At 45.9% G+C, this 14,403-nt stretch overlaps 1 protein-coding gene across 2 annotated transcripts in view; it reads right to left on the minus strand.

The window, feature by feature from the left end:
- Nucleotides 1-14,130, minus strand: part of BNIP2 (BCL2 interacting protein 2) — a 61,676-nt gene extending 47,546 nt beyond the window's left edge. Inside the window, exons 1-2 of one of the 2 annotated variants that reach the window (XM_077263928.1) lie at nucleotides 13,906-14,130; nucleotides 894-1,010 (exon numbers count right to left, since the gene is read on the minus strand). In XM_077263928.1, coding sequence (XP_077120043.1) covers nucleotides 894-1,010; nucleotides 13,906-13,967 — 179 coding nt within the window. In that variant the 5' untranslated portion in view covers nucleotides 13,968-14,130. The remainder of the gene's footprint in view (nucleotides 1-893; nucleotides 1,011-13,905) is intronic. The other variant, XM_077263929.1, reaches the window with a different exon arrangement.
- Between the last annotated feature and the right edge of the window lie 273 nt (nucleotides 14,131-14,403).

Consider the following 14,403-nt stretch of genomic DNA (forward strand, 5'->3'; position numbering starts at 1 on the left):
CTGCGCCCCACCCCATTACCACATCACCACACAATCCCGCCCCCCCACCACATTACTACACATAATCCCGCCCCCCCACCACATTACTACACATAATCCCCGCCCCCCCACATTACCACAGATAATCATGTGCCTCATCCCATTACCACATAATCCCACCCCCACCACATCACATCACGACATAATCCCGCCTCCAACACATCACCACACTATTGTTATTAACTTCATTTTAAGTTAATTTACCACCTGCGTAAGCGCTATTGAATGTTGTCATTATTTACTTTAGTTTAATCACCAGCAGCGTTAATTAGATAGCAATGAGCGTGCCGAGCGTTAGCTGGCTGGAAACATCTAGTTAGATTATACTCACCCAGGGGCGGTCCAGCTGCGGTCCGGGTCCGATGTCTCAGGTCCGGTCCGGTCCGGAGCCTCCAATCTGCATTCCATGACGTCCTCTTCTGGTCTTCACGCCGCAGGCGCCGGGACAGGTCAGAGAGGCCCGTCGCCTGCGCACTGCAGTACTTTGCTCTGCCCTCAACAGGGCAGACAAAGTACACCTGCGCCGGAGCCGCGGCGTGAAGACCAGAAGAGGACGTCATGGAATGAAGATGGGAGGCTCCGGACCGGACCTGAGACACCCATCGGACCCGGACCGCAGCTGGACCGCCCCTGGGTGAGTAGAATCTAACGTCTTTTTCTCCTCTTTCAGGATACATCGGGGACTTATCTACAGCATTACAGAATGCTGTAGATAAGCCCCTGATGACGGTGAGCTTACCTCACCATCGATTTTGGGGGTGACAGGTTCTCTTTAAAGAATTAATCTGTTACATAGAGTATCAGCAAGATAACAAGCTGCATAATACATAGCTATGGTAAGAAACAACACTTACCTGGGAAAGTCTTCATCCTGCCATTCCTCCTTAAGCTCTACACCTTCCATCCTAAGCCTTGCTTCGGTTGTAGCCACAGACTCCTGTCTGTCAAAGGATCCAGAAAAGGTGTCTTGCCTAAAACATAATTAAGTGAATAATACAATTAGAACAGGATATTCAGAACATGAAAATATGAAATAAATGTAAAGTGAAATAAATGTGGCATAAAACTATCTCATGTGCACCAAGCAATGAAAAGGCTTCATAGAAAGTCATCCAATCTGAGATTAAGGCTGCATTCACACTACATTCTCTGCGCAACTGTATATGATGCTCGGCCCGGTCAAGTATCTCATGACCCCAAGTCAACAAACCCAGAGGCGTACAAGAGGCTAATCAAGGCCAGGAGAGCGGACTGACTGAGAGCAGCAGAATGTAGATTTGTATTTCTCATAAGTTGCTCTGTCCAGTAATGCATACCAATCTGAAGAACAAGACGACACTCCTTTGGCCTTCGTCTGGCGAATGTGGGCCTATGGGTAATGTGGGTACATCAGACGTATGTACCAGGAACTTTCCTGCTACATGTAGTAAGAGCATGAAAGTAGCTTCACATGTATCGAAAACTTATCAGATGGAAATTTTAACTACTTCCCCCTCTAAGAGCAGCATACAGAAGAGTCTTGGCCCATGTTTGCAGCTTTGAGCACTCAACTTGAACGACAATTCAAATAAGTTTCACCGAACCTTATAGAAAGGAAGAACCGAGAATGACTAGGAGATGCACCAGATAATTAGGAGACAACACATCTGGGTAGTAGTTTACACCTGGCTAGCGTGCAGCCAAGCGTGGCTGGCATCCTGTCCTGATGCTCAAGGAATGCAGCGGAACAGATCTGGTATAACGCAACCCATGATACAAGTTAACATATAGAATGCAAGGGCAAGACACAAACTGTTCACTGGTGGCTCATGCCCAGCATACAGTGGCACAACGCACATCAGCAACACATAGTGGCAAAATGTACATCTGTGACATGTCCAACTTATAGCAGCACAACTTTCATATAATGGTCACCAATAAGAAACAGACATGAATGACTACAGTGAGATGTGTAAAATAATTCAATTGTACCCATCCAAGCAAAGAAAGTATTCATAAGAAGCATTGAAGATGTCCACTGGAGGACTAGGTTGGGAAATCCTCCAGACACATCTCAGAAGGTTAGAACGCAGAGAACAAAGCCAAAGTTAAAGGGGTTATCCACTACTATGTGTGCAAACTGTAAAGCGCTGCGGAATATGTTAGCGCTATATAAAAATAAAATTATTATTATTATTATTACTACTAGGACAACCCTTTCTTGATCTAAATGTTTGGCCCTGATAAACTAAAACTTATACTCACCTCCTGTGACGGAGCCGTTCCAGTGGTGTCAGCAGTCGAGGCTCTTGTGCGGTTGTAGGACACAATCAGCGCTGGCGACACTGTCTCCACCTTCATATGAATTGAATATGAAGAGGAAGCTGGGCTGATCTCTGACTTTCTCTTCATTTTCAATTTGTATGAAAGTGGGGAAAGTGATGACGCCAGCGCTGATCAGGCGCCAGGCACAACGTGTCATAACCGCACGAGAGCCCCGAGACCGCGAGTACAAACACTGCTAAAATAGCGCCAGCACAGGCGGTGAGTAAAAGCTTTTTTTACTTTCTCGGGGCCAAACATTTAGATCAAGAAGGGGTTGTCCTAGTAGTGGACAAACCTTTTAACAAATTGGGTTTCTAAATAAAACCCAGCTTGGTTTTAGTGTGTGGAGATGTGAGAATGGTTGTGATACTCATGTTTGTGGATGACCAATAGGAAGCAATGCGACGATGGCCAAGAAGTAGAAGCTTCTCTGTCATTCTGTGATGGAGTATGCTGTATTTTTGCACAGACTTGTGTACAGGCCTAGAGGGCAATGCTCTCTTTCTGCTGGTAAAAAATGCTCTGTCTTAACCTGTTTATCACAGATCTTTTCAAACTGATCTCCCTAATAGTCATGCAACATGCAGGTCCTCATGTAGCTATATCATATAACTTATGTCTTATTATATTTCCATAATATTGGATATTTTCAAGTACTGTATATCTGCCCCAATAAGCAACATTAGACTCCTGCAAATGACAGGGTGGGACAACTTCTGCATGGGACTTCCATAAGCATTCTTTGTGCAGGAAAGGACTACGATCTTGAAAGCAGGAAAAGCATCCATACCCCTGGTAAAAACAGTCCAGAAAGCTATATAGAAAGGGGTCATTTCCACAAACATGGACAGACCCTAGTACAATATGACCAATGTATTATACATATGAAGCTAGAATAAAAGCGAAATGTACAGGACTGTAGTAAGTAGTAAAACATGTAAAAAACATAGGGCACTTAGTTAACATTTCTTTATAAAAAAAAAAAAAGTGTAAAAGCCATTCCACCACGAAAAGATGTAAGGAATCATTATAACGACAAACATAATTATGTCCTAAACAGGCCTTAAGGTAGACAGGGGCAAAGCAGAACCTGCGTCTGACTGTGTTGGGACTGGTCTGTGGAATGCTAAGCACATAAAGGTGCACAGCCAAGGAGGCCACACTCCCAAATGTACCGGAAGCTAAAGCAAAACCAAAAACAAGGGACAGCAAACCTGGTAATAGGAGTGCAGCATGCAGGAGAACATTGAGTACCTGGATCACTCTTTAAAACAAAAAAGTATAAAAAGCCATCCCACCGCAACATTACACAGCAAGAGATATTTCTAGAACTTGTTTTCATTATGCATCTCCTTGATAGGAACACGGACTTCTATTTTTAACAATATACCTGCACACTATCTAATTACGATAAAGAACATTTCAATTCTAATTTATACCTATATATTTTGATAGTAAACGGCAGTCAAAGGTCCACTGACATAAGCTAATAATATTAATATTACTATTATTATTATTATTATTAATAAATAAAAAATTATTATATAACTTGCTATTAAACCAATACATCTATTCATGGTAAGAAGATGGGATCCATTAATATTGGTGCAAGAATAATCGATGATAATGTATGTAAAGCGCTGCGGAATAAGATAGAGCTATATAAGCAAAGTATAATAAATAATCATCTATGAGAACAAAAAACAATGAGCTTAGGCTTCAAACACACTTATCAGCTGTACAGATGTAAAACAGGAAACCCCAGAAGGAAAACCGCTATACAGTGCTGGTGCCCGAGAGGAAGCAGGAAAGCAGCAAGGACTGTGCGGCTACACTGGGAGCAGCCTCCATGTGCCGCAACCAGCACATAATGGCTCGCCTTAACATGCACAGTTATATAGAGCTGCTTCTTTAGGCCAGTCACCTCTTCGGATCGGTCTGTATTAACAAACATGAGAGTTCTACATGAAATAACAATTCTGGAAAATGTTTAGCACTCTACTGTCCGACACTATAATGAGCCTTGCAATACCATTATAGATATTCACTAAACCATCTACACTTAGCTGTTTCAGGGTACTTCCCCCTCATCAGGGTAGTTACCGCAAGTGGCAATAGCATTCTCCTGGAAGGAAAGAAAGCTAGTGTGTGTTATCTGTGGAGCATTTCCAACGAGTCTCCATATTTAGTAGAAAAACTACCAGAAACTGTGACCAAATGATTGTATACTTGCAAGACAATAAAAACAGATAGTACTCACCCTCTACAAGGCCAGTGCCGGCTCTTTGACGCTGTTCCGCTCTCTGTATTGGCTGCAGTGCTGACGTCTATATCAGCAAAACAGCTGAGCTCGAGGATTGGCTGCAGCGGCGATAAGTGCTTTAGCTGTGATGTGTTACCGATGTTATCGAGAAATAGAGACCGGAGCAGCGGCAGAGAGCTGGCACTGGACCCTGGGAAGGGCGAGTACCATCTGTGTTTCTTGTTTCACAAGCATACAATCATTTGGGTACAGGTTCTTAGATAGAATGGCTCCTCTTAAAGGGGCAGTATTATCCCAAAACTCATCAACAGGTAAAGTGAGCCCCTCTAGAATATGACATGTATGTATTTTTGGTCTAATTGGGACTGTATTGCTGGCTGTTTACATCTGCAAAGTCATTAAATATTTATTTTGCTATTCCTATTTATCATAGGTGAAGTGAAAATTCATTAAATATTAATGCATTAAATAAAGTCCATCAATTATGGCAAGTGCACTGCTACATAATATTCTATTATATACTAGAATGAAACCTGCACAAAATATTCTGCCACCAGAACGGTCCAACATGGGTCAGTCACCGGCACGACACAAAATAAACCACGCTTTGGAAGGGAATCCCTCAAAAACAAACACACTGCGAATGAGCATGAACAAATGCAACCACAGGTGTGTTTCAAGAATGTGAACCTATGAAATACGGGACTAGTGGTCAAAACCTATTTTTATGTGGTTATATAGTTAGGCTGGAGTCACACTGCCGTATAACACTGCCGAATAACACTGCCGAGTGCTATGTGATATAACCTGGCCTAGCATTCGGCCCAGTGTTATTATATGGGGAAGAGCAGATCTGCGGTTATTTTCTCATGCCAATTCAGCATAAGAGAACAATGGCAGTATGCTGACATTGGCAGCGAGACTCACCTCACCTGCACACATACAAATCTATGGGAGCGAGTGAACCATCGCGCTGCACTCGGATATCACCCAAGTGCAGTGCGATTCTCGCCGACACCGGCAGCAGAGGAGATGGAGAAATGACTTGCTCTGATCCGGTCATGCGGGAGGATCGGAGTACGGAGCACTGACACTCGGCTCCCGATCGCAGCAGAGCAGGAGCCAAGGGTCATTAGTAGATCACATCCGATGCCATACGCTGGTGAGCCTTAAAGAAGCACTTCTACAAAGTTTTTTTTCATTCATGAAATGTGTGCGAATGTGCATGTAATGTAGTGTGATAATATACCGTACTCACCCACCCCTGTTCTCTCCGGTGTTTAGCGCCGTTCTACTCCTCTTCTGACTGAAGTCACCACAATTGCAACTAACTGGCTCACTCTATGGCTATGCTCACATGTTGCTTCTTTGCTGCATTTTCTTCTGCAGGTAAAACCTGCTCACTCGGCAGTAAAGAAGCTGCTTAAAGGGAACCTGTCACCCCCAAAATCAATGGTGAGGTAAGCTCACCGTCATCAGGGGCTTATCTACAGCATTCTGTAATGCTGTAGATAAGCCCCCAATGTTACCTGAAAGAGGAGAAAAAGATGTTAGATTATACTCACCCAGGGGCAGTCCCGCTCCGATGGGTGTCTCAGGTCCGGTACAGCACCTCCCATCTTCATTCCATGACGTCCTCTTCTGGTCTTCACGCCGCGGCTCTGGCGTACTTTGTCTGCCCTGTTGAGGGCAGAGCAAAGTACTGCAGTGCGCAAGAAAGGTCAGAGGCCCAGCGCCTGCGCACTGCAGTACTTTGCTCTGCCCTCAACAGGGCAGACACAGTACGCCTGCGCCGCGGCGTGAAGACCAGAAGAGGACGTCATGGAATGAAGATAGGAGGCGCTGTACCGGACCTGAGACACCCATTTGACCGGACCGCAGCGGGACCGCCCCTGGGTGAGTAGAATCTAACGTCTTTTTCTCCTCTTTCAGGATACATCGGGGGCTTATCTACAGCATTACAGAATGCTGTAGATAAGCCCCTGATGACGGTGAGCTTACCTCACCATCGATTTTGGGGGTGACAGGTTCCCTTTAAAAAAAAGCAGGTTTTGGTGCGTTTTTCTTGCCGATACAGTTTAGTGCCTGTTCCTGAGTTTTCTGCCCCCAAAACGCAGCAAAACCCAATACCTCATTCAGCGTCGGACTGGAGCACCTTGGGCCCACCAGATTATTCTGCTACACAGAAGTAAATACAAGACCACCAATTGTGTGATAAAACAGGCTAATATCAGGGTATAAGGTAGTATATGTCTTAATTATGTAGAAGGGGTTGGGGTAGCCCCCCTCATAGAATATAATGTAGCCCCCCTCACAGAATATAATGTAGCCCCCCCATAGAATAAAATGCAGCCCACCTCATAGAATATAATGCAGCACCCAACAAAATACAATGCAACCCCCTCATAAGATATAATACAGTCCCAACCATAATGTAGCACCCTCATAGGGTATAATGCAGCCCCCCATAGAGTATACTGTTGCCCCCTCATATAGTATGATGTAGCCCCTCAGAATATAATCTAGTCCCCTGAGAGAATAATGCAGTCCCCCCCACAGAATATAATGTAGCCCCCTCATAAAGTATAATGCAGCCCCTCTCCACCCTGCATCATTGTTCTCCCCATCCACCCCATCATTGCCTTGTCCCCCACCACCCCTATCATTGCCCTTTCCACAACCTCCATCATTGCCTTCTCCCCCACAACCCCCATCATTGCCCATTCCACCACCACCATGGTCTTTTCCTCCACTATCATAATTGTTCTTTACACAACCATAATTGCTTTCTCCCCCACCGCCCTATCATTACCCATTTCAACACCCCCATCATTGCCCACTTCACCACATCCATCATTGCCTCCTTCCTCATCACCCTGTGGTGCTGTGTGTTTGTCTGCGCGTGTGTGTATGTGGTGCGGTGCTTTGTGTGTGAGAGTGGTGCGGTGGGGCTTTACATGCGGGCGGTGTTAGCTGCAGCCTGCGGTTAATGCTGCCCGCTATTTAAGTGAAATGGTATTCACTCTTCTCCATGCCCATGTGGGCGTGGAGAAGCATGAATGTTAATTTCTCTTTAGCAGCGGGGACAGGTGTGGCTTCCGGTCACCCACTGCTGCTCCACGGGCACAGAGCGGGTCCCCTTGACTCACGGGCCCAATAGACTCTGGCTAGGTGCCCTTAGAGCAGTGAGAGCCTTAGGCAGCTGCTGGCCAGTATGTCAGTAGGTGTCAGTGCCTGGACCCACTGGAGAATCCTCCGGTTATCCGGTGGGCCAGTATGACCCTATCAAATTTTTTTTGCCGTCATCAAAAATGCATCATGTGAACATAGCCTAAACACTGTAAAAGCCACTTCCGGGTCACGCAGAGTGGTGATGTCATAAAGAAGAATGGCGCTGGACACCCAGGAGAGCAGGGGTAGGTGAGCAAATTAATATGCTCACGCTACATTACATGCACACATTTAATGACTACAAATATACCGTACATAGGAGGGCTTCTTTAAAAGACTTCAATAAAAACTGAATAACCCCTTCTAATAATGTGAAAATTCACTAGACCAGAAGCAGAAGACCGTACAAACAATTATCAATTTTCATTATAAAAACACTAATGTAAGCATATTTTATGTGACATTGTATTTGGCCTTTTCCATTAAAGGTTCACAGACCACCCAAATGAGCAAATGAGGATTGCAGTCATGGAGGGGCTCTATGATGTAGAACATTTGGTGTTCAGCCATTATATATTAGACTCCACAGGACAGCAGACGTTACACAGTTACGTCAGAACTGACCTCTTAAGACTTTTAATCAAGGTTAAAAAAACACCACTTTTAGGCTATGTGCACACGTCCGGAATTGCGGCGGAAATTTCCACGGCAATTCCGCAACTGTGCCGCGGGTAAAACACATGCAGAATTGGCATGAGTTTTCCCGCTAAACACTGGCGTTTTACAAGTGTAATTAGCTTGCAGAATGCTAGTGTTTTCCAAGCGATCTGTAGCATCCCTTGGAAAACTGATTGACAGGTTGGTCACACTTGTCAAACAGTGTTTGATAAGTGTGACCAACTTTTTACTATTGATGCTGCCTATAATTTTCAACAATTTTGGTCCTCGAGCCCTCAGAGGCCATGTGCACACTTTGTGGATTTTGCTGCGGATTCGCAGCAGTTTTCCCATGACTTTACAGTACCATGTAAACCTATGGAAAACAAAATCCACAGTGCACATGCTGCAGTAAAAAACATGCGGAAACGCTGCGCTGTTTATTCCGCAGCATGTCAATTCTTTGTGCGGATTCCACCTGCTCCATAATAGCAATCAGCAGGTGTAAAACCGCAGGTGGAATCAGCACAAAAAACGCAGTGCGGATTTACCAAAATCAGTGCGGAAAAATCCACACACCTTTCCGCAACGTGTGCACATACCCAGACAGTTCTCTTCTCCTCTTTCTGTTCTCCTTACTTAATGTGTGACACACATTGCCCACACCTGTTACTTGCCACAGGCGAGTTTAAATGAGCATCACATGCTTGAAACAAAATGGTTTAGGCTACGTTCACATTTGCGGCCAGCGCCGCAGCGTCGGGCGCCGCAGCGGCGCCGCATGCGTCATGCGCCCCTATATTTTAACATAGGGGCGCATGGACATGCGGCGCACTTGCGTTTTGCGCCGCATGCGTCGCTGCGGCGCCCGCGTCGGGGCGCAGAGGACGCAGCAAGTTGCATTTTTGCTGCGTCCAAATTCAATGAAAAAAACGACGCATGCGGCGCAAAACGCAGCGTTGTGCATGCGTTTTGCTGCGTTTTTGTTTGCGTTGTGCGCTGCGGCGCCGACGCTGCGGCGCACAACGCAAATGTGAACGTAGCCTTATCCACAATTTTGGAAATGTGCCCATTTTTATGGGTTTTGAGGGAAATTGTCCAATTTGCCATTTTTTGTGTTGTTCCAATACACAAAGGAAATAAATGTGTAACAAAACATGTTTAATTGCAATAATTTTTGTGGAGAAATACTTCATTTTTTTAAATAATTTCAAGGGTGCCAACCAGGGCTGTGGAGTCGGAGTACATTTTGGTGGAGTTGGAGTCGGTACAAATTGGACTGACTCAGACTCCTAAATATATATATATATATATATATAAATATAATATAAATTGGGTTCAGTAGTTCAGTGCAGGATGTACTATAAATGTTTTCATAATTTGGGAAAGTTATGAAATGTCCTATAAATGTCTGTTCTGTTCCTGACCTAAGCATCTCTGCTTTTACTTGAGATCAATCTGTGCTGTACTTTAAGTACATGTTCAGTAGTGAGGCAGGGCTGTGGGGTCAAAGTCAGAAGTCAGGGAAATTGAGGAGTTGGAGTCAGTGGTTTTGGTTTGGCTTACCGACTCCTCAGCTCTGGTGCCAATACTTTTGGCCATGACTGTATATAAACGCCTTAGGGTGCTTTCACATTGCTTTTTGGCACCCGTTTGTTTGTCCCTACTGGAGGCGGATACCCAGACACAGTCTACTATGCAGGACTGTGGAGTCGGAGTCCATTTGGGTGGAATCGGAGTCATGGAAATTGAGGAGTCGGAGGTTTGGCTTACCGACTCCACAGTCCTGCTACTACATCTGAGTGTCCGCCTCCAATAGGAGTATATGTCCAATAATGATGCACAACCGTGCGAATGTTCACTCTGTCAGCACTGTTATAGTCTATGGCCTCGTCGGCGCATATACCAGAATCTCATTATTTTGCGAACGGCTTTGGACGCAAGTTCCGACAAAACCAACGACCAGGTAACAACATGCAATGTGAAAGCACCCTTAACGTGTCAAGTGGTAATCTAACCACATGGCGGCAGCATTTTGGTCATAATCGAAAAAGCACACGCTAAGGCGTAAGTTTTTGTTGCCTACAAATGTAGGCATGTGTTCCAGAAAGAAAAAAAGGAGTAAATGAAGGAGACCACAGAACTTTTCGGACGAATGCCATAAACGCTTCAAAAGCAGTCATCATCACCAAGACTCCACAGTGTCATTATGATTATCCAGGATTGGCAGCAAGTGTGGACGGGCACATAACTGCAAGTGTGTGATTTGCTTACTTCCGGCCACATTCAGACTACACATGCTCGGCCTCACTCAATGTATTGTATTACAGAAGTGTATAGCATTGTATTACAGCGGTGTGCACACGGTAAGGATTCAAAAGACTGGACAACCCATTTTAAAAGGGCCTGTCAGCACAGAATGACCGCTCAGTGCTTCCCAGCAGGGCCAAACATATATATATACACACCTTCCCACTTGTTTGTTTTCCATCTATCTCCACCATCTCATCTCTGATTGACAGCTCTGGCTTCATAGAGCTAGAGGAGGGAGGAGAGAGGGAAAACAAGCAGGTGGGAAGGTGTATGTAAGTGATTGCCCTTCGCTTGGTTTGAACAGTCATTCTGTGCTGACAGTCCCTTAGGCACGGTGGCTCAGTGGTTAACATTGCAGCGCTGGGGTCCTGAATTCAAATCCCACCAAGGAAAACATCTGCAAGGAGTTTGTATGTTCCCCCGTGTTTGTGTGAGTTTCCTCCTGGTTCTCCGGTTTCCCCCCACTCTCCAAAGACATACTGATAGGGAATTTAGATTGTGAGCCCCAATGGGGACAGCGATGACAATGTGTGTAAATCGGTGTGGAATTAATGGTGCTATATAAATGAGTAAAATAAATAAACAGTGCAGCTCCACAACGAGAACAACATGAAAGAGATAAACTCCAAAAGGTTACAAGTCCACTAAGGTCCCTGCTGGACATGACCTGTCGGGCATTTCAGCTACAGTCACAGCAGATCTTCCAAATCTCAGTGATGAATAACTTAGTCAGCTGCCAACTATTGTCCTGTATAACAGTGCCAGGCTGATACCCATGGAGGACTCAAATCTTCTGCCTCTGACAGAGCAGCAATTTTCTGACTGTAAAGTCAAATGTTCTATATTTTGGGTAAACCAGCATGATCTACAGGTATAAAGGACAACCTTCTCAGCCCAGATGGAAGACAGCTTAGTTTCAGGCTAATCACAGGTGCTTTAACATGATATATACCAGGATGCATCACTAATGATATTATTGTAAAAGAAAATATTGTATCCCCTTCTACAGCATAACCTCCAGAAGCACAAATATGCACAGTTTTACTGACCAGTTTTCTTTTGATTGTTTTTTGGCCTTTGTCAGGTATTTGGAGCCCGGGCACATGCCATCAAAAATAGCAAGTTTTCTAAGGGTAACCAATTCTGGAAATTCTCTGTCATAGGAGGGGGATTTGGAGGAGTTTGAGGGTATGTGCACAAAGCGTCTTTTTCAGGACATAGTCCACATGAAGGAGCTACAGAAACTCTACAAAGAATGAACATAATGCACTAGTCATGAGCGAGTATACTCGTTGCTCGGGTGGTCTCCGAGTATTTGTTAGTGCTCGGAGATTTAGTTTTTGTCGACACAGCTGCATGATTTACGGCTGCTGGACAGCTTCAATACATGTGGGGATTCCCTAGCAACCAGGCAACCCTCACATGTACTCAGGCTGGCTAGTAGCTGTAATTCATGCAGCTGAATTGACAAAAATGAAATCCCCGAGCACTAACCAATACTCGGAGACCACCCAAGCAACGAGTATACTTGCTCATCACTATAATGCACAGCGATGTCTGAGCCACTTGCTGAGCACACATTCAGTCTTTCCTTCTTTCAATCACTTCAGACCTCGAAAGGCGGGAAGCACCTGACAGACCTAAAATGTTCATTCTTGGGGTGACTTCCATTTAGGATCTGCTCACTAAAACTGAAAAAGCGCCAGAGAAGCAGAAAATATCGCCAGTGGTTTCCTCAAGCGTCTTCAGCTTCAAAGACACAATCTAAAGGACGCTCTGTGCAAATTCCCTAAGGGTGGGTTCAAGCAGGATTTTTTGCTGAATTTTCACAGCAGAAACTCTCCAAGGCTAGGTGCACACGACGCCCTTGTTCTGCCAGCATAGCCGCATCAGGATAATGCCAGAGGTCTTTTTCCTGATGCATATTTGCTGGCGGGTAATGCGTTTCTGCGGTGACTCCACCACTGACATCTTTTTACTGGGCAAAGTGGTGATCAGCTTCATAGCGGAAGTAGCCTTCTGAATGGGCAGGTTACTTCTTTCAATCACTTCATGGTTTCTGAACCCTGAAGCAGTTAAAAGAAGTGACTAAACACAGAGCATGTGCACAGCAGTGTCGTTTTCACATTGCTGTGCATTATATTCATTCTGTGCGTCAGGCAGTGATGAGTAAGCGTGTTCAGGTGAGGTGTTATCTGAGCATGCTCTGGTGCTAACCGAGTGTCTTCGGTGTGCTCGAATAATACATCCGAGTCCCCAGCCTGCATGTTTCATGGCTGTTCAACAGCTGCAACACCTGCACAGATTGCCTAACAAACGGGCTATCCATGCATGTGTTGGGGCTGTCGAACAGCCACGGAACATGCAGGCTCGGGGACTCAGGCTTATTATTCGAGCATGCTGAAGACTCTGTTAACACCCGAGCATGCTCAGATAACACCTCATCCATACAAGCTCGCTCATCACTAGCATTATGGTGGTTCTTCAGGTGAATGTCAAGTGGAATCCACCTAAAAAAAGTCACCAATCTGACCTTTTCTTTTTTTTAACTCCTCGTGGCTTTTGTTCAAAAAACTCACTAAAAAAAAAAAAAATCTCAACACTTTTTACATTTCCTTATCGGTTTTGACTAGCTTTTGCAGAGTTTTTTTCTATATTCTTCTATATGGAAACCACTCGCTGGTCGTATCTTCGGTCTCTTCAGCGTCTCCCACCACCTCAGGTTTCCACAGAGCCAAGAAGGTGAAGGGAGCGACCGTTCTCCCGCCGCCCCCTTATGTCCTGGAGCCGCCCGGGGGTCTCCGCGTGGGACACTACCAGTGGGGGCCATTTGGTTTTTGAAAGAGAGGAGTCTGGGAGACGGGAGCACAGGGGGACAAAGCAGAAAATACCTCAGAGAAGAAAGTGACAACAAAGAAAGAAGAGACATCAGGAGAAGTCGCCGTCTGCCGCGAGCTCGCCCACCTGGGTAACTGCGCCCCCCACAACAATTAGTGCCAGCCCCAGATGTGCCAGGACGTGGGCACAGCTCTCAGGCCGTGTTCCGGTAGGCGACCCAGGTACCGAGCACATGTACAGGCAGGGAGCACCGCACACAACGTACACAGCCCGGTGCGGAGGGAACACCGCCGCCAGGCGCGGGAAATGGCAGCACTCACTCGGCATCCTGGACGTCCGGCTCCTCGGCAGACATGTCTGCAGCTCCGTCCCCATCAATCATGTCATCGGCTCCGCGCTCACCACTACAAGGAGTGGCCCGGACCCCGCTGCGGACACGGCCTCCGGGGGCAGCGGCACTTCCTATCCTCTACAAGGACCTTGCTGACGTCACGGGCACATGATCATGATGTCAGCACCACGTGACCGCTCATTGGCGGCTGTTCTCCTGTCAGTGACTGAGGGACTGCTGCTGTGCTGTGGTGTCCTGTAATGGGGGCGACCAGTAGTGTCCTGCCTTGGGTGGTGTATGATAATTGGGGGTGACCAATGGTGTCTTGCGGTAATTGGGGGCAATCAGTAGTGTCCTGCTCCCGGGAAGGGGGGACCTGTAGTGTCCTGCTCCCGGGAAGGGGGGACCTGTAGTGTCCTGCTCCCGGGAAGGGGGGACCTGTAGTGTCCTGCTCTGGGGGGGCGACTAGTGATGTCTGGTAGGAAAA

Source organism: Ranitomeya variabilis, chromosome 5 (assembly GCF_051348905.1).
Source record: "Ranitomeya variabilis isolate aRanVar5 chromosome 5, aRanVar5.hap1, whole genome shotgun sequence".
Lineage (NCBI taxonomy): Eukaryota > Metazoa > Chordata > Amphibia > Anura > Dendrobatidae > Ranitomeya > Ranitomeya variabilis.